Raw genomic sequence first — 17,824 nt, forward strand, 5'->3', positions numbered from 1 at the left:
GCGTGGGGGATTATAGCCCTCAGAAAGAAATATGTAAATATCTGGCCGCCTCAAAACAAAACAAAAAACCCTGCTTACATGGGGCTGGGGCTCTGACTGTATTTTGGGCTCCTTTCGTGGTTGAGTAAATGCTGAAGGGAACGAATGCTGATGGCGTTTGTACAGCCCCAGCTAAGGAGAAAGGGTCGGGGGGCGGGAGGTGGAGATTACGTGGGGAAACCAAGCGGGCCTTCCACCCCCGAAGCTGCCTTTTATCGATAACATTGCAAATTTGGCTCCTGGCCTGCCTGCGGTGAGCCTCCGAGAAATGATCTCACCTCTCCTTCACGCTCTGCCTGCTGCGTGTGACGGCCCCGGCCCCGGCCGCCGCGTATCGGAGCGTGCCCCCCGCCGATAAATAGAGGGGTTTGTGCCGCCGGCTCCTCACACCGCCACGATGCACCCATCAGCCCGGCGGGGAACTGGAGCCACCCTGCTCCTGGGGCTGCTGCTGCTGGTGATGGTGATGATGATGATGTCCCGCTCGGCCCATGCAGGTGAGCTTCTGGCGTCCTCACAGAGATACCACGGCTGGGAGCGGTCAGCCCGCCTCAGTCCTCGCTGCTTTTAGCAGGGGAAGGTGCCAAATCCTCGTCCTGCACCACAGGAGACCCCAGGCTCTCCGGGAGCTCCAGAGATGCAGCCTCTCTCCGTAACGCTTTGTCTCTGTAAGCTGCTCCCTTCTCTCTTTCTCAGCCATCCTGGAAGTGAACGGGAACCTGAGCTGTAGGTGCGTAAAGACAACTTCAGACTACATCAGCCCAAAGAGATACGAAAGCATTGAAATAAGACCCGTGGGAAGCACCTGCAGGCGTACAGAGATCATGTAAGTGCTGCGAGCTGCTTGCCGTAGCCGTGGGGGCAGAAAGCTGCTTTCTCCTCTGCTCGCGCAGAGATGCAGGGCCAGCACTGAGCGTCGTCTTCTGCAACCACTGTGCTTCTCAGCTTCCTTTCTGAAAGCTAAATCCTTCCAAAACTCCCAGTGCTTCAGGGCTGGAAAACTTCGGGTCACCTCTGGCGAGGGAAATGTATCAGAGCCAGTGTGCCAGAGGTCCCTGGGACACGAGCAGCTGCAGGGAGCACTGCTCACCTTCCCACCGCTTCGGCTTCTGCAGAATTACCTCCCAGAAATGAGGTGCTGAAGCTTTAAACGAGCCTTTCCAAGCAGGGGCAAGCATGATTTCCTAGCACTGGTGCTGAGCAGGTGGGGTGTGCTTGTGGGTTGTAGGATGAGCCACAGCCAGGCTTTTCCTCCGCTGACCTACACCAGGTCCGAGAGCTGTGAATGGAAGCTGCTTCTTGCAGATCAGCTCCGGCTGTTCAGATCCCTGCCTCTGGAGGGAGCATAACGCTCATAGACACTCCTTGTGTTTCAGCATTAAATTAAGAACCTCGTCAAAAGTGTGTGTGAACCCCGAGGCCCCTTGGGTAAAGAAACTACTGAAGCGCATTGTGAGCACGTAAGTTGCTTTGCTGTAGCCCCTTTGGCTCGTGCCTGCAGTCCTGGGAAGAGCTTAGAGGAATGAGGGCTCCCGGGGGGCTGCTGGGGCTCTCTGTGGGGCTGAGGGACCCCATCCCATGGGGTCACCCAGCGGGGTGAGCCTCGCGGTGCTGCCACCCCTAGGCTGTGCTCAGCGCGGTTTGCGTGCGGTGCTGTGCCTCCAAAAACATCTTGGGGGGGGGGGGGGGGGGGAAGAATGTTTTTTGGGGAAAAAAATTGCGGCAGGAGCTGTTGTGAGAGTGCAATGGTGCTTCAGTGCTAGGCTGGGAAAATTTCCTCCTGCAGTGTGCCAGGTCCGAGGCAGAGCAGGGGGGTGGCAGGAGGTGGCTGTCCCTGCTGGGGACACCAGCCCCAGGGGAAACGGCGGTGACCTCCTCCAGCTCGGGCCGGAGCTTCCTCCTCTAGGACCCGTTTTCTTCTGCCTTCACACATTTCTCCTCCTTCTGCTTTCTGCAGGAAGAAAAAATAAGTTTCCTGCTGAGGAAGTTGATGCTCAGAGCCCCGAGGCAGCCTGCCAGATGATGCACAGGCGTGGAAACCTGGCGGCTCCTCGCTCTGCCCCTGCTTCCCCCTTTCCCGAAAGCCCGAGCCCCGTGTCCGGCCCTGTGGCAGCCGGGCTGCTCCCTGCGCTCACAGGTGGGCGAGTGCTGAGAGGGAACCCCGCGTTGGGTCCCCTGCCCCTGCACTTTGAAGTCTGTGCTGTTCGGGGGCTGTTCCCACCTCTCTCGGAGCAACTTTGAGAGCACTCACCGACAGAGCGTGCGTCTTGTCTCTCGGGTCAAATAAAATCTGGGTTTTTCTTCTGTTGTATTTCCCCTGGGTCTTGCCCTGAGCCTAGTTTTGGAGATGCTCCGTGGGGCTTTGGTAAAAACTGTTGGAACTTAGACCCGAGCTTGTTTTCGTTCTGCACCCGGGGTGCTCTCTGACAGATCCGTGGCAGGCTGCAGGTGGAGCACTTCCACTGCAGGTCAGGGGGTGAAAACCCCTTTGGCACCAGGATGGAGACACACAGAGGCTTGTGCCGGGCAGCAGCGTCAGCTGGGATGGGTGCTGGGGGGGAAAGAGCCAAAACCAGTGTTCCCAGAGCTCAGGCCAGGATGTGCCTGGTGGGGGGAAATCAGCTTGTGGGGCACAGATCTCATGGCCCTGCTGCCGTTCCAAGGTGCTTCGTTAGCTCGCCTCCTGCCTATTCTGACTGTCCCAAAGTCAGTGGGGAATATTTTTTAAGTGCTACAGCTGGCACACCAATAGTGCCTGTGCAGAAGGTTAAAACACCCCAGGGAACTCCAGCTTGGCGTGGCTGTGTGAACTAAGAACAAGCGAGGGGGGAAACGACGAACGTTTGCACCAGACCCAGCTTCTCAGGAAAGGGAAAACAGCGCCGGTTTCGGGAACCCCACACCCCCCAGCAGCGCCGCGACCTCGGCGAGCACCCTCAGCAGGGAAGGGCGGCGGGCGAAAACCACCCGACCCCGGGGCCTCCCGCCTGCGCCGCCGCACTTCTCCTATTTTCCGGCTCAAATAGGGGGGTGCCGGCGGGGCCGGGGATGGGGCCGGCATGGCAGCGTGGGCGGCCCTGCTGCTGGGGGTGCTGCTGGCGACCCACCGCCCTGGGGGTGCAGGTGAGGCCGGGGGGCTCCCCGTGCCCCCCTTCCGTCTGCGGGGCTGCCGGGAGGCGGGGGAAGGTTTTTGGAGGGGCGTCGTGCTCCTTTTCCAGGGGCTGAAATGTTTCTGAGGCTTTTTGGCAAAGAGGTGCTGGCCCTGGGAGGGTTGGGGCGGGGGGGAGACGCGTTTCCCGGAAGGGGTTTTGGAGAGGAATGGGATGGGGGAAGCGGCCGGGGGTGCGTTTTGGGGCGGTGTGCGAGCCCTGTGCCCCTCCAGCCCTCCTGGAAGCCAACGGCAACCTGAGCTGCCGCTGCGCCAAGACCACGGCCACCTTCATCCACCCCTCCAAGTACGAGAGTGTCGAGGTCCGGCCAGTGGGGAGCAGCTGCCGGCGCCTGGAGGTGGTGTAAGTGGCTGCGGGGGGCGAGGCGCTGCTCCCCTCCGGCAGCTCCTGCCCTCCCACACCTCCCCTGGGCATGGGAAGCGCCGGGAGGGGGCTCAGTTCCCTGAGCCTCCCCCTGGGGGGCTGGCGGTGGCGGTGCCGAAACCCCGCGTGTTTTCTAGGATTAAGCTAAAATCCCTCGAGAGGGTCTGCGTGGATCCCAACGCCCCCTGGGTGAAGAAACTCCTGCAGGACCTCCCAAAGCTGTAAGCAGCCCCGGCGCGGACGGGGGTCCCCAGGAGCCCTGGGAGCCCTCCCGGGGTGCGCTCTTCACACGTTTTCCCCTTCTGCTGTTGGCAGGAGGAAGAAAGCTGCTCCTCCCTGAGGAAGCTGCCGCCGCCGGGACACACAGATGGGTCCTGCCCAAATCCGGGCAGCCCCCAGCCCAGAGGTGCTGCCGTGTGATGCCCCGTGGCTGTTTTCCCCCGTTTCATGCACCTAAACCCCTGCAAATGCCCACACGTGCTTCCCTTGCCCCCACCCCACGGTGCCGTTCCCCGCCGCCCCTCGACACCAGCAAGAAGCACGATGTCCCCTCCAGCACAAGCAGCCAATAAAGGTTGGATTTACCACCCCTGTTACCATCCCTGGCGTCCCTGCAGCTTCGCTGGGTGTTTGTTGAGCCTGGCTGCGGGCCGCGGCCGTGCTGGGTTCTGCATTTCTCGGTGGCGCTGCGGGGCGGGGAGGCGCCTCGGGCCACGTGCCGAAGGGGGAAGCGACGGCAGGGAAGTCGACGCCGGGGGCGCGGGGCAGATCCTTTTCCCCCTGCGTTTCCCTACCTGCAAAATCCCCGCCGGGGCTGGCTATAAAGCATCCTGCCCGCGGCTCGGGGCGGGCGGCGAGGATGCGGCTGCTGCCGGTGGCGCTGGCCCTGGCCCTGCTCCTGAGCAGCCTGGTGCCGGGGGACGGTGAGTGAGTGTGCGGCCCGGGCGGTGCTGTTGGATGCGTGGGGCTTCTCCGAGCTTTCGGATTCCTCCTTCTCCTTCTGGCAATCATTGAACTCAAAATTTCATCTTCTCGACCCGCCGGCTGAACTGAGGGCGTGCCCGGGGTGGGATTCGCATGGTGGGGTTAAGCTGCTTCTCTTCAAGGCCCTGGAAGGCTGAGCGCTCGGCGGGTGGGCAGGGAGCAGGTTCAGTTCTGAAAACATCAGCTGAGTTGAAGCTAAACCCTGCTAGATGCGTGGAAAGAGAGATTGGAAGCTCTCTGGGGAGGGATGAGCCTTGCTTCAGCCTTGCGCCTTCCAACGCCACCTGCTTTTGCCCTTCTCTGCTGTGAGCACCGCTAAACGGCACTGCCGGGGGATGGGATGGGGACTGGGGACAGCAGGGGGGGGTGTCCCCGTTTGTCCCCCCCCAGCTGGGGACTGAGCCCAGGACATGGGCTGCTGCGGCGCAGGGCTGTCGCTGGAGAGCCTGCTGACCAACAAGAGGTGCAAGTGCGTCAAATCGACCGCCCAGGTCATCAGCTTGGGGCTGATCCTCGCCATCGACGTTACGCCGCCGGGCATCCACTGCAGGAGGAAGGAGATCATGTAAGTGCTGAGCCCAGGGCCCGGGCAGTGCAAAAACCCCAAAGCTGCCCCTCTCGGTACCCGGGCTGTGCTCGGACAAACCCCGTCCCAGCTGCCCTGCGACCCCGCCGGGGGGCTGGAGGGGTTTTCCCTGCAGGTGGCGGCGCGGTTGGGAAATCTTTAGGGGAAGAGGCTCCTGGCGGGGGGCTGACCGGGTCCGGTCGCCTTGCAGCCTGTCCCTGACGAGGAGCAGGAAGGTGTGCGTGGCCCCCGAGGCGCCCTGGATCCAGCTGCTCATCCACAAGCTGACGCAGAGGAATGGCAGCAGGAAGGAGGCGGCGGCGCGGTCGCGGAGGGATGCAGAGAGGCGGCCGCTGGCCCCCTGACAGGGCCCGGGCCCCCTCCCCAGCACCCCCAGCCTCTGCCCCTGCCCCGCTACGATGAGAAATAGATGAGCAATAACCAGCCGTGGTTATTTATCCACCCATGGGGACAGCAGTGGTGTCACCGCCCCGCGCCTCTGCTGCTTCCCACCTTGTTCCAGCGCCCCTGCTGCTCCCCTGCGTGCTGCCAGCCCGCCCCGGGTGCCGCTCAATAAAAGCATGAACGCGCTCTCCCTCCTTGTGGCAGCTCTGTCCGTGTGGATTTGCACGAAAATCACCAGGATATCACAAAAATTACCACCCCGGGGTGGTGGCCAAGGTGCAAAGCCCACTGCCGATCCCGATGGGCTCCCTCCCGCCCCGTGCCTCCCAGGAACTGCAGCAGGAGACCGGAGGGGTTGCAAAAGGGCCATTTATTGCCTACAGATGGAAGCAAAAGTGCACAGGTGCGAGGAAACAAGCAGATATTCAGCCCTATACATCGCGTGTGAGCGGTACCTGGTTTCCAATGGTGCAAATAAAAAATAAAAAAGGAGGGGTGGAGAAAAAAAGGGACAGTTTGGGGCTTTGAGTCCCTTCTCCAGGCTGTCGTAAGGTTAAAGCAGGCAGGGCTGCTTGGCTCGGGTGTCTCCTTCTCTCTGGCTGGTCCCTGTGCAGAGCGAGTCCCCCCCAGGCCCAGCCCTGGCCCTGCCGTGTCCCTGCTGTCCCCCCGGCTCCTGGGACCTCCGTCTCTTCTCCTGCCCTGCGAGCTCCTCCCTGAGCAGTGGGGTACAGGGCTCGGGGGGCATGGCACATCCTGCAGAAAAGGGTTTTTCTGAGAGAGTGCCAAAATAGATCTTTTTGTACCAGTGGAGCTGGCTTTTACATAGTGCACAAGGATGGAAAACACAAATTACTGCGAGGAGGGAAAGAGAGAGGGGGAGAGACCCTCTCCTGCGTGCTCCTGATTTCAGGCCGGGCTGCTGTTTCCACAAAGCGCCCCGTAAAGCCCCTTAAAACTGCAGCGCGCCCCGGAGTGGCACTGCCCCTTCCTGCTTCTCCATCTGCGGGCAGTCCCACGTGCGGGGGGGGGAGAGGATGTTGTGTCGCAGACAAAAGGGGAAAAAAATGAGAAAGAAAGACAGGAGGCTGAGCAAAGGCACCCTCCCAAACCAAGAGCTGCAGGGGGGCAGCTCAGGCCCCGGAGGGTAGGGGCTGAGGGCAGAAGCAGCTCACGCGGTAACACACGATGCGGTAATTAAAAACTGGAAACAAAGCCATGTAACATCACTTGTAAAGACAGCCACCAGGATTTTTTTTTTTTTTTAATTATTTTTGCTTTGGAACAAAGACATAATACAGACAAATGCAAACTTGGAAAAACGCCTCAGTTTTAGGAACTGTTGAACAAAGAGGATGAGAGCACGGACCAGAATCACTCCGAACCTCGCCGCTAAAACAGGGAGAGCTCGTGCAGGCCAAATACACCGTGCTACTGCAGGGGAGGGCAGAGAGAAAGAGCCACATCACTTGGCGTGTGTTGCCAGCAGTGCTGTGTTAAAAACCCCGCACCGCTGTGCACGAGCATTTCGCCACCCTGCTGGTTACCTTCAGCTGCGCTCCCAGGAGCTGCTCCTGGAGCCCTTCGTCCTCACACAGCCGAAGCAGCGAACTGCTGCCTCCACACACCCACTTCTCTCCTGCTGAGAGCTCTTTGAAGCTGCTGGTTTTGCCCCTTTGCTGTGTGTGCAGTACCTGTGCCTACCTCGTCAGCCCTGCGGTCTGAACGTCCCTGCGCTCATCTCCCAGGAGAAAAGCAAACCCAGTGGTCACAGGAGAAGGTCCCGCGCCACTCACAGCTGTGTCTGCAGCTTTATCATCTCTATACATTGTTTTTGAGCTTATTGAGCCTGCTAGGCTGTGTAGGGGATTGTCCCACTGCTCTTCCAACAGCCTGGCTTCAGTGCAGTGACCTCCTGCTGCTGGGCACGCCAGGGCACGGGCAGGCTCCGGAGCTTGCACAGCCTCAGGAACCCCTCAAATCCAGCCACGGGCAACACCACCTGCTTCACTGGCAGCGAGGAAAGGGATTCTTTAGTTATTAGGGGAAAAAAAAAACATACAGATCCATTGCGAAAGTGTAATAAACTCTGGTGTAAAATGATGAGGGAGGGAGGGAGGGATGGCATTTCGCACCCTAACACCCTGGTATCGTCTCAGGAGGCTGAGGGGAGTGCCAGATGGGGATGTGCTTGGTGGGCATTGCACTGTTGGGCTACTTCTAGTGCAGGCAAGTGATTTGGCTTGGATAGGATGAAAAAAAACCTTCCATCAACCCCACTATGCCGAATTTCACACCAAAGGAAGGCTTGGATGCTAGAAGCTTAAAACACCTTGTGAAAAATGAAAGCTGCCCCTGCCTTGCTGGGATTAAATCTTGTCTTCAGTGCTAAGGGCTCTCAGCTGCTGCTCACTACGAGGAACCCTCCAGCTGGGAACCTTGATGGTGTTTTCCCAGCCTGGCTGGCCTCCAAAAGCCAAGCTGATGCACCAGGGTCAGGGTTTGGGAGCTGCAGCTGCTCAGCACCTTTGTAAGCCTGGCCTCCAGTTCAAGCACGGAAGCATGGAGTTAGGAGTCCTGGCAGCAAAGCTGGTAAGGTGGGAGACCTGCGGTAGGTGCTAAGAGCTTCTGAAAAGGTAAGGGTTCAAAGATTTTGGCTTTATAGTCCATAAAACAGGATAGCAAGGAGCTGAGATTAACAAGAGCTTTTCTGAAGGCTTCTGCAGACTAAATAGGAGTGGCTTCGAACACACAGAGACAGCTTGCTGACAAAATGACGTATTTTCTCAGTGAATGCCAGAAAATGACAGAAAAAAGCTTTTAACGAGGCAAATGGGAAGAAAAGCTGGTCTCAGAACCCATTGTGCCATACCTGACTTCAGCGAGTGGTACGCAAACGTTCGCACTCCTTACACCAAAATAAGGAAACAAAAATATTCAGCTACATTGTACAAAATTCTCTTTTTATATATATATGTACACACAAAACCCCATAGCTAACAGATTTACCATATTGAATTTTAAAAAGTTGCCTGTAGAACGGTGTTGGATTTTTTTTTCTCTGCTTGCTTTAGGCAGTGCTGTTGCTTAGAAGTTGACACCAGGCACAGTAGTTTTGAAACCAAACCAAGACAGCGAGGAGCAGTAAAAGGCTTCGAGCTTTTTTTTTCCAGGCTTTTGGTTGTGAGGGCAATGCAATCTGTTCGAGGATGAGAACCAAGGGGCAGCGATGAAGAAAAACTGTTTATAGTTGGGGATATTTGGGTTCATGTATGACTTCCCTCCTTCCCCCTTAGAAAATACCCTGCAGGACGCTGTCAGCATCCTTCTGGGTCAAAAGAAAAGGAGCATCACCATGTGGAGGATGTGTTTCGGAACAGCTTACGGCCCTACACGAGGCGTGCCGAGGGCTCTGTGTTCCCTCTCGTCTGGGAGCAGAAAATCTGCTCAGCTAGAGGAAAAAGCACGACCCCCTTACTGCTCCTTCTGCAGGGAAGGGGAAAATCCAGCAGGGGAACAGGGAGGGAGCCAGACGTGTGAACGGCACACAAGCATGCCCCCAGGCGCATCAACTGAAACATGAACAGAGCTTTAAACAGATGGTTGGTTTTTTTAAACAGATTTTTTTAAAATCCAGAGGTTTTGTGCAACGTCTGGGAAAAGAACTTCTTAAAAATTGCACAGCGTAATGGGCTTTGCAAGGTGCATTTTGAAGCAGAGAAAATCCAATTGAACACCTTCCTGCAACAGAACACTTCAGTCAGATATAAACCCAAGGCAAGCAGACCCTGCGCAGCTTACAATGCTCACCGCTCAGTGGTGTCCTCATCCCCCCCCTCTCCCACCCTGGTATTACAAAAGATTGTTGTTGGTTTTTGTTTTTATTAATAAATGGGCTCCTCTGCAGTTCATATACAATCATAGGTGAACTTTAAATTCCATTTTATACAAACATCTCAAAAAATATTGGGAGTGAAGTATGGTAGGAAATATTGCTCACGTTGCTAGTTCACATGCGTGTACGAAAGGAGGAGAATGGGTTGTTAGTGCATACCTCCAGAGCAGAGAACCCCCCGTCCAAAAAAGATACAGTAGCTGATTACAGAAAGGTAATGTCCACAAAATTAAGTTTTTCATGCTATTCTACTTTCCAGTACTATACTCTCAGTCACGTTCTCGATTTATCTGCATGGCTAGGTGTCGAGCGCTGAGGTATATTAAAAAAGAGATACCTGCACCTAGAGGAAAATCCGTCTCTCAAAAGGGCTTTTTTTTGGTGCTGCACAAAGCAATTTATGTACATCAATTTTACCCAGCTATGATAGCTTCCAATTTATGTTAGGCAATAGATGACGCCTCCATTTTTAGGCACTTTTTTTTTTTTTTTAAAGAGGGAGTTGTCATTTCGTTGAACTGATTTTTTGCATTTGTCCCACACCATCCCCCTCCCCGGCCCCCCAGCAGAAGTCAGGGAATATTTTCTACTCTAGGTCCAATTGTTTTTTGCTATTGATAATTTCCTATGTATAAAACGACAAAGGAAATGCATATTTAAAGAGTAGAGGAACAGCCTGACTTATCAGTTTTGCAAGACAGAAGATGGCTCCTTAGCATTTAAAACTGATTTAACAATTTCAATTTGACTTCTTTAAGTATACGAATGAGACATAAATATAGGCTATCAATCTGTTTAAAAATTTCATTCACGTAATGGAAAATTTTTTCATTTATTAAAAATATCACATTTTGAGACTAGAAACAGTAAAGTGCATGAAAAGTTTAAAATATAAGTTCAAGAAAATCTTATAGCAGCAAAAAAGCAGAATAAAGAAAAACTTAAAAACACAGACACAACCTTTTTCTATTACTGTGCCATTTTTTTTTTTTTAACATTAAGCAGCCAACCAATTCTTGCAGAAAATTGCATTAGGTTTAATGCCTCTCGAGGCACAAGGTTTTGAACTGGCCACCTAGAGCATAAAAAAGGAAGGAAAAAAAAAAAAGGATTTCCAACACATCTAAAGAGCATTAACAGTTGGGAATGAACCAGCAGCTTTTGAATTCAACCCTGACCGACGACAGAAAAGAAAGATTATTAAAAACATATGATGGCTATTTGGCAACTAGGGTCAGGAAAAATAATCCAAGGAATGATTGTGGCTACTGCTCTCTCCCCCAATGACAAAAGCGTCCCGATAGCTGCCTCACATGCGCTTCGGAGACGGAAATAAGATCATTTCCAGTGGCTTTTTCCTGTACCCTAAGCTCAACCAGCTCATCCAAAGTTCCTCATCTTTGCAACTGAACTTCAGCAAAGGGAACCTAGAAGGGAATTGGAACTTCTTTGTTCTCAGCTGCTTGTAACTGCTTGCTTTAAGTGCAATTCCTTCCCACCCCCAAACCCCGCTCCCAAGCCATGCTGCTGAGCAGCGGGTCGTCCTGGCCTGCCGAAGCAGAGGGGCAGCTCTGTTTCACAGAGGCCGTTTGGATTCCTGAATATCCTGCCCAGAAGGGACCAAGTTCTTCGGAGCTCCAAAAAACAGAAGCTACCGTCACGTCTGCCGAGCAGGCGATCTACCATGGCATCAAATGCTCAAACTCAATCTTTGTGAGATGTATGCTCATCGGAATTTCTGTGGTAAGCAGACTTATGTCACGAGAATTTAGACCTCAAGTTTTATCACGGGTATTAAGCCATCTTTGGTTTTCTACTATTAGTTAAATAATGGGCAGGGCCACACTGCTAATGACTTAGAGTCGGGTACTAAGTGCTTTGCTAATGTGCAAATTTTATTTTGGATGCGGAGCTCAGTCTCCATTTTGGGTTCAAACAAACAGATTTTCTAATATTCTTCCTGCAAACCAGTCACTTCTGTTTTTGTTTTTCTTTCTCCTAAAAGGTTGGAGCGTTTTGCCCCATTCTGGAAAAAAAAAAAAAAAAAAAGCTTTATGTTTAAATACGTTAATATGTAACTTTTTAATCTCATTTGTCCATTTATAAGTGCAGCTTCCTACTGAAAAGAAAAAGCTTGCCAGTTTAAAAAACAGAATTAAATTAAAAACCTGGAAAGGGAATAATACTTTGGTTCCAGCCCTAGTGCCAAATGATACCAATATGCACCAAAATGTGCAAAATCTCATATCAAACACATAAGGAAAGGAGCTTGAAGAAGCAGCTTAAGGTTGGCCATACTTCACTCCTATATACTTTGATTTACAACTGTACAGGTCCATAACAACAGGTCCTTGCCCTCAAAGGGGCAGGGCTCCACTACCTCCTGTTCGGCAAGTGCACACCGTTGACAAGAGGCAGGAGCGGAGGATGGAGTTCGAGTTGTGTTAACAGTGAGAAGTGGTCTGAAGGGATGTGAGGGTGTGGACACCCAGTGATGTTGTTCTCAACCAGCCACTGAGGGTCCAAAGGCCCCAGGACACCAAGCACGTTCATGTGAGTGTTGGAATAGAAAATGTAGTCAATCACACCCTAGGGAGAAAGAGAAACATGACAGTGAGAACAGGCCTCGGTTCTGGCAACCTCAACTCGACTGGCTGCTCGCTGCGAGTCACGGGAAGACGCACGGCCCTGGAATCAGGGAAATCAAAGCGCACGCCACTTCGCGCTCAAAGCACTGCATCCGTTTTCGTTAAGTCACTGGCCAGAGCCAGGGCAGAAGCTTAAAAACGCCAAGAAATCAAGGACTTTTGTGTGGTAGGAAAGCGTCCAGCAAGTGTAGGAGCCAGTGAAGAAGCACTTACAGGAACAGAGAGAAACGGTCAGAAAGTTAAGACAGCATCCTGGGGAGACCAGGTCAATGCCTGCCATTTCAGAAAAATCGCTGCTTACTTTGAAATCAAAAGTGTAATTGGTGTAAGGCATCAAGTTGTTTTCATAGGCGCTCTTGAGTTGGAAGCCATGTGTAATTCTTCCTTCAGAAGCCCCGTTTTTCCCATTGCCGCTGAAGTTCATGAGACACTCGTTGTAACGCAACTCCTTGAAGTCCTTGTGGTTGTCAGCTACTATGCCATTGCTTAAGTATTCCACTACACCTGTTTGCAAAGGAAAGGGTTCAGGCAGTTGCTTTAAAATACAAGATCTGAAGAATTTTGTCCTCAGAGTTAAAAACCAGACCATTGATAAGAGACCTCACAGAATCAGGAAAAATGATTGATGCCCAATGCCTGATACGTTTACCCCTTTCTGAGAGGCAGCCAAGGAACAGGAGCTCTCCAGCAGTCCTGGCACAATTTCTTGAGGATGACAGTAAACCCACAGTGTGCGTACTGCTGTATGTATGTGACACAAGGGGTGCTAGAGAGGCAGCTTTTTTACATATGCCTGATAAAACGGTATCAAAAATCACAATTACTAAAGCAAGTGAATCTCCTTAGGAAGTTTTCGTGTTATGTCATGAACCTCCTGTCCAGGTATTTATTTAACCATTTATTTAAGATCTATCTGTGCTTGTCTATGTATCTTTTGAGGCATGACCAACTTCTCTAGAGAGCACAACTGATCATAAAAAGCAGTCTGCTCAGCTGGAGGACTTGCATTTTCTTCATTCAAATTTTGGAGGACCGCTGCTTCTAAGAAAGCTTTCCAGAACAGATACCCAGGGAAATACGAGCTACTTAATCACCCACAGAGGAAAAAAGGACTCTAAAAAGGTACGTGAAAAATTAAGACACAATCAGTCTTACCTGAATCAGGCAATGAGTTAAGATCTGCACACAGCACCAGTGGGATAGAATTGGGATCTGCTGTTGGGCTACCAGGCCTGCTTGAGGCTTTCTCAAGGATATTTTTCAGTTCTGAGACAAACATCATAGTCTGAATGAGTTTCACATCCGAGTATTCAGGGTCCCAGTGCATGTGGGCATTGGCCACAATAAGCAGCTGTTTGTCCACATGAAGAGATTTTATACCTAGATAGATAAATACATTTTTTTCAGTGAAAGGGCTGGTTGTGTGAACACAGCAGATTTATCCCTCGTTATGATCAGGGTCTAGCTACTAAGGACTTGAAGGGACATACACCAGAAAATGGATATACTTGCACTGCTGAGAAAAAGGCACTACTTAACCTGTGTCTCCTTTCAAAATCAGCACCTCATACGTGATACCACTTCACTAAATCTCACCAACATAGGAACGAAATAATCAGCATAAGCTGATACAATTGCAGTTGCATTCCTTCTCTACTGGTCAACTGCTTTTCTTAACATCTTCTGAATGCTCTCCCTTTCTCTTCCTTTCCACATCTCAAGGACAGATTTGCTCAAGAATCTTCTCCAGTGCCCTGTCACTAAAGGACATAATGAACTCAAAGGTGAAGGTGGCCATCACTTGACTTATAAACTCTTACAAACTCTTATAAACTATGCACCACTCTTCAATGGTTAAGGCACGAGCGAATTTCCTGACTCTTAGTTGCCACAGCTAAAATTATTATCAATAGATTAGTTTAGCTTATTAATTACTCCCTTGGGAAAAAAAAGGCATCTGCTTAAATAAATGCAGTATGAACCTAGCTGCTGGAAAACACTACAGCTACATTACTATATATCTGAGAAGCAGTACTTGGTGGGGCATGAAGTTACACACAATTTCTCCCTGGCCTGCAATCCGGACACCCTGCTCCTTTGAAGAATACGCATTAGAAAGCAGTGATCAAAAATCCAGACACGCAGACAGAGCAGGGTGGCAATTTTAAGTATCTTGAAATTGTCTACTGCGTCTGATCAAACATAATGAAAGCGTGACAGTCAGTCAATCAAGTGGCATCAAAAGACACCTGATAATCTCATTCTTCCACATCAATACATCAGCACTGTCATGTAATCACTGGGGGAGGACAGAAGGATTCAATCATGGGAAAAAAAAGAGACTTGAAAATAGAAGTTGAATATTACCAACAGCTACTGGTAAGAGCATATGCATGCAGACACAGTGACCTTGGAAAAGCTTAATTCATCAAGTAAAATTTAGCAGTCTAACTAAACAAGGACAAAAGCCTCACAGGAGAAAGCTGAACGCTGGGCATCTGGATGAAAGTGCAGCTAGAACTGGAAATCACGTCACCTGTGTCCTGCCTCAGCCACCGATGGGCTTCCATTCCTCAATTTAGCAAAGTGAGCAGTGCTGGCTGATTTGCAAGTACTCGGCTACCACCGCCAACAGCAGTGCTATCACATGGGGACGTGTTGCCAAAGGAATGTGGTGCCTTCAAGGGGAACTGAGCGGTCAGTCCATGAGATAGCCACGGTCATACTCACTTGCTCCAAATAATTCCTTATGCACCTCTAACACCACAGCAACTCCGATGTTGTCCTTCGTCATCACTCTGTTTAACATCGCTTCCGAACCTTCCGAGTTGGCCATCGCCACCTGGTTGAACTCCACGGTGTGCTTCTGCACCAGCGTAAACCTGGTGAAACAAGCAGGATCACATGTGAACACATGTGGCATCGAGCTGCATGAAAGGCGTGGTTCCTGCCTGACCGCCAGTCTGCAACATCCAGGGACAGAGTCCGAAGGACAGGGTGAGGCACGTTTCTTTTGGCCTCTCACTTCATAAAGCAAAAACAGTTCTAGGAAGCAGTCTACCAGTCAGGGCAGACCTCTCTGCCTAACAAGATATAGACTCTCCAGGAATAGATCTCTGGGGTTTAGGAAGTGTTTTATCTGCTTCAGCAGAGCACTCTGAGAGGACTACTCAGAGCAATGCTGAGAGGTTACTGCACCTCCCCACGACTGTTCTAGGCAAAAAAAATCAAGATGAGACAGTAAATAAAGGCTTCTCTTTTACTTTGGGCAAATGCATTATTAAAAACAGCTTCCTTCTAACCCCTAGCTACCACCATTAGTTTTGTGACTTTTTTTTTCTTTCCTTTACAGCCATAGGATGCCCCAAAATGCCTTGCTTCAGTTTGTGCAGTTCACACAAATGAGAAGCGTGAATGCCAGCACTTCTCCTGCCTTCCCAATGGTTTGATGCTTTTAGTGTAGCAGAACTTTTTGGAAAAGATATTCAGTAATACACCCACGTTAAAGCCAAGAGTGTTCTGTTATCCTGTGGCAGCAGTACACCTTTTAATACCTGAAGATTAAGCCAGCACAGCTTTAAAGACTGAAGATCTTTAAGATTAATCTTAGAGAGCTGAAACTTGTCAAGCACGGCAAAGGTTTGTAAAGAAGGTGAGCTATTTATTAGATCAGCCAAAAAATGCACACATGAAGCGTGTTTGTTTTTACTCATACTAGCCCTCCTTCAACTTTCATGTTTCTTCAGATATCTTTGAGATATCTTCTTAAGAGATATCTTTAGTCTGAAAGAAAGGGAAAGACTCTGTTGCACATAATCAGGGCAGCAAGGGGAGGGAAGATCATTCCTTATAGTGAACTTTATTTTTTTGTGTTTTAGCACAGTAATTTGGTTACTGTGCACCCTGAGAGAGGGAGACTTTCAGACCAAAATCAAACTTTTTAAAATGTATGTAAGAAAAAGTGCTTCTGCTCCTTACTTCTCAGTTTTGAAGAATATTGCACAGCCATCCACATGCTTTTTCTCCTGCTCAGACATGATTTTGGCACGTGACTTTGGAGAAAAGAATCCGTCATATCCTCGTTCTTTCAATGCTGGCAGAAAAAGGGTGAAGTATTGCTCTGTTTCCACTTCCTGGAATTGAACACAAATACTTTAGGCTAACAAAGTCGAGTAAACTCTTCCTATGTGACAACTAGTGCTTGTCTTGGCTTGCAATCAGAAGCTCTTACCGAAGTCAAAAGCTTCTGTTTGCACAAATCATGTCACTTCCTAGATTAATGGCCTGATGGAAACAGATTTGCATTCCTGGATAACCTGGAATCCTCTCAAAAGGGAAAGTGATGGGTGAATTTTGAATAGCGAGAAATTCCACCTGCTGCTTTTGACATATGAATGCAGATACTGTCCTAGGTTAAAACTTCTTAGAGGTCGATAGATATCCAGCAGCAGTTAATATTTAACCTTGAGAACTCTGACACAGAAGGGTCTCTCACTGTAGTCTAACAATCCATTTTCTTTGTAATAGCATTTGATCTCTGAGCGGATTCTCCTGAGGTTTCAGACCAAGATAGCTATTCTCTTCTTGTGTGGAATATTTACTTACCAGAGCTTGCTTAGAAAACAAAATACCAGTCTAAAGGCAGAAGTGCTCAGCTGTTCTAAACACTGGTGATAGATTTCTAATAGCATGACAGTATACGTGTACCAATGACAATCAATATTTAACTTTGACAGGCCAATGCCCTCGTTTTCCAGTGAGATTATTTTTGAGACTTCAACTTCTTTACCACGCAGGAACAGTGGCATCTGGGGATATAGTATTCTGCAGTCTCCCCTTTTGTAGGAAATCTCAGACACCCAGAGGGAGAGTGCTGAGGACATGTAGCTGAGGGGGAAAACCCTGTATCTTGCAGTGCACATTACATACTAATTTTGGTAAGTTTATCTCACTCACTTTATCTTGTTTGAGAAACCACGAGACAATATGTGAACAAGGAGCTGTGCACACAGCTTGTATTGGTAGGCCCTGGAATTTAATAGTGAGCTGGAGAATTTTTTTTAAGGGAGCATTTCATTCTAATGGTGGAAGTTAGTATTTTCTGCTTCTGATGAAAAATAATGTTCCTGTTACCTGAAGACTAATGATATCTGCATCACAGTTGACGATTTCTTCCATGATTCCCTTTTTTCTATACTCCCAGTTCAGCGCCCAAGACGGGCAGTAGCCATAGAGCTGCCGAGTGGCGTACTTATCACACAACACATTGTAGCACATAACTGTGAATGAAGCTAGAAGGAAACAAAGACAGGAAAATGTTACCAGGCTCTGAAGATAGCAAATGATGAATGTGTTCAAGTCAAAATACTGGTTCTTGCACTTGCTGCCTCTTGCACTTCACCAAAATCAACAATAGAGGGCATTAAACTAACTTCAGTACCACTCGGTACCAGGGTGTTCTCTTGCACATAGGACTTCTCAAAGTCTCACTCACAGTTTATGTATCGATAGGGAATTGTATGCAGTTATTTCAGTTCTTATTATTTCTGTGAAAAGGCTTTAAAAAAGGAGCTCTTTTCCTTGGGCATTAGTGGCTGGAATGGTTATGAAAAAGTCTAACAGAGAGAAGAACTGACCAGCATTCCATCTGAGTTACAAAAATTTTATTTACGCCACAGCCATGTGCTAATTATTTAATACAAATTAATTAATTAATTAATTAATTTTATTAATTATTTAATATATTTATTAATAAATA

At 50.0% G+C, this 17,824-nt stretch overlaps 4 protein-coding genes across 4 annotated transcripts in view; 3 read left to right on the top strand and 1 right to left on the bottom strand.

The window, feature by feature from the left end:
• Window positions 1–436: 436 nt before the first annotated feature.
• LOC116489104 (alveolar macrophage chemotactic factor-like) lies at window positions 437–2,355 on the top strand. Its single transcript, XM_032187203.1, has 4 exons — window positions 437–536; window positions 736–865; window positions 1,416–1,499; window positions 1,997–2,355. Exons 1-4 carry the CDS (start codon window positions 437–439, stop codon window positions 2,007–2,009), a joined length of 327 nt encoding a protein of 108 aa, XP_032043094.1. The 3' UTR covers window positions 2,010–2,355.
• Window positions 2,356–3,098: 743 nt separating this feature from the next.
• Window positions 3,099–3,912, top strand: LOC116488565 (interleukin-8-like). Its single transcript, XM_032186221.1, has 4 exons — window positions 3,099–3,162; window positions 3,422–3,551; window positions 3,710–3,793; window positions 3,888–3,912. Exons 1-4 carry the CDS (start codon window positions 3,099–3,101, stop codon window positions 3,910–3,912), a joined length of 303 nt encoding a protein of 100 aa, XP_032042112.1.
• A 519-nt stretch (window positions 3,913–4,431) lies between these two features.
• On the top strand, window positions 4,432–5,486 carry LOC116488538 (C-X-C motif chemokine 2-like). Its single transcript, XM_032186182.1, has 3 exons — window positions 4,432–4,495; window positions 4,986–5,121; window positions 5,333–5,486. Exons 1-3 carry the CDS (start codon window positions 4,432–4,434, stop codon window positions 5,484–5,486), a joined length of 354 nt encoding a protein of 117 aa, XP_032042073.1.
• Window positions 5,487–9,894: 4,408 nt separating this feature from the next.
• CNOT6L (CCR4-NOT transcription complex subunit 6 like) overlaps window positions 9,895–17,824 on the bottom strand; it is a 29,727-nt gene continuing 21,797 nt past the window's right edge. The window contains exons 7-12 of the mRNA XM_032186969.1: window positions 17,200–17,357; window positions 16,045–16,199; window positions 14,797–14,948; window positions 13,222–13,446; window positions 12,368–12,570; window positions 9,895–12,007 (exon numbers count right to left, since the gene is read on the bottom strand). Coding sequence (XP_032042860.1) covers window positions 11,795–12,007; window positions 12,368–12,570; window positions 13,222–13,446; window positions 14,797–14,948; window positions 16,045–16,199; window positions 17,200–17,357 — 1,106 coding nt within the window. The 3' untranslated portion in view covers window positions 9,895–11,794. The remainder of the gene's footprint in view (window positions 12,008–12,367; window positions 12,571–13,221; window positions 13,447–14,796; window positions 14,949–16,044; window positions 16,200–17,199; window positions 17,358–17,824) is intronic.

Source organism: Aythya fuligula, chromosome 4, assembly GCF_009819795.1.
Source record: "Aythya fuligula isolate bAytFul2 chromosome 4, bAytFul2.pri, whole genome shotgun sequence".
NCBI classification, from domain to species: domain Eukaryota; kingdom Metazoa; phylum Chordata; class Aves; order Anseriformes; family Anatidae; genus Aythya; species Aythya fuligula.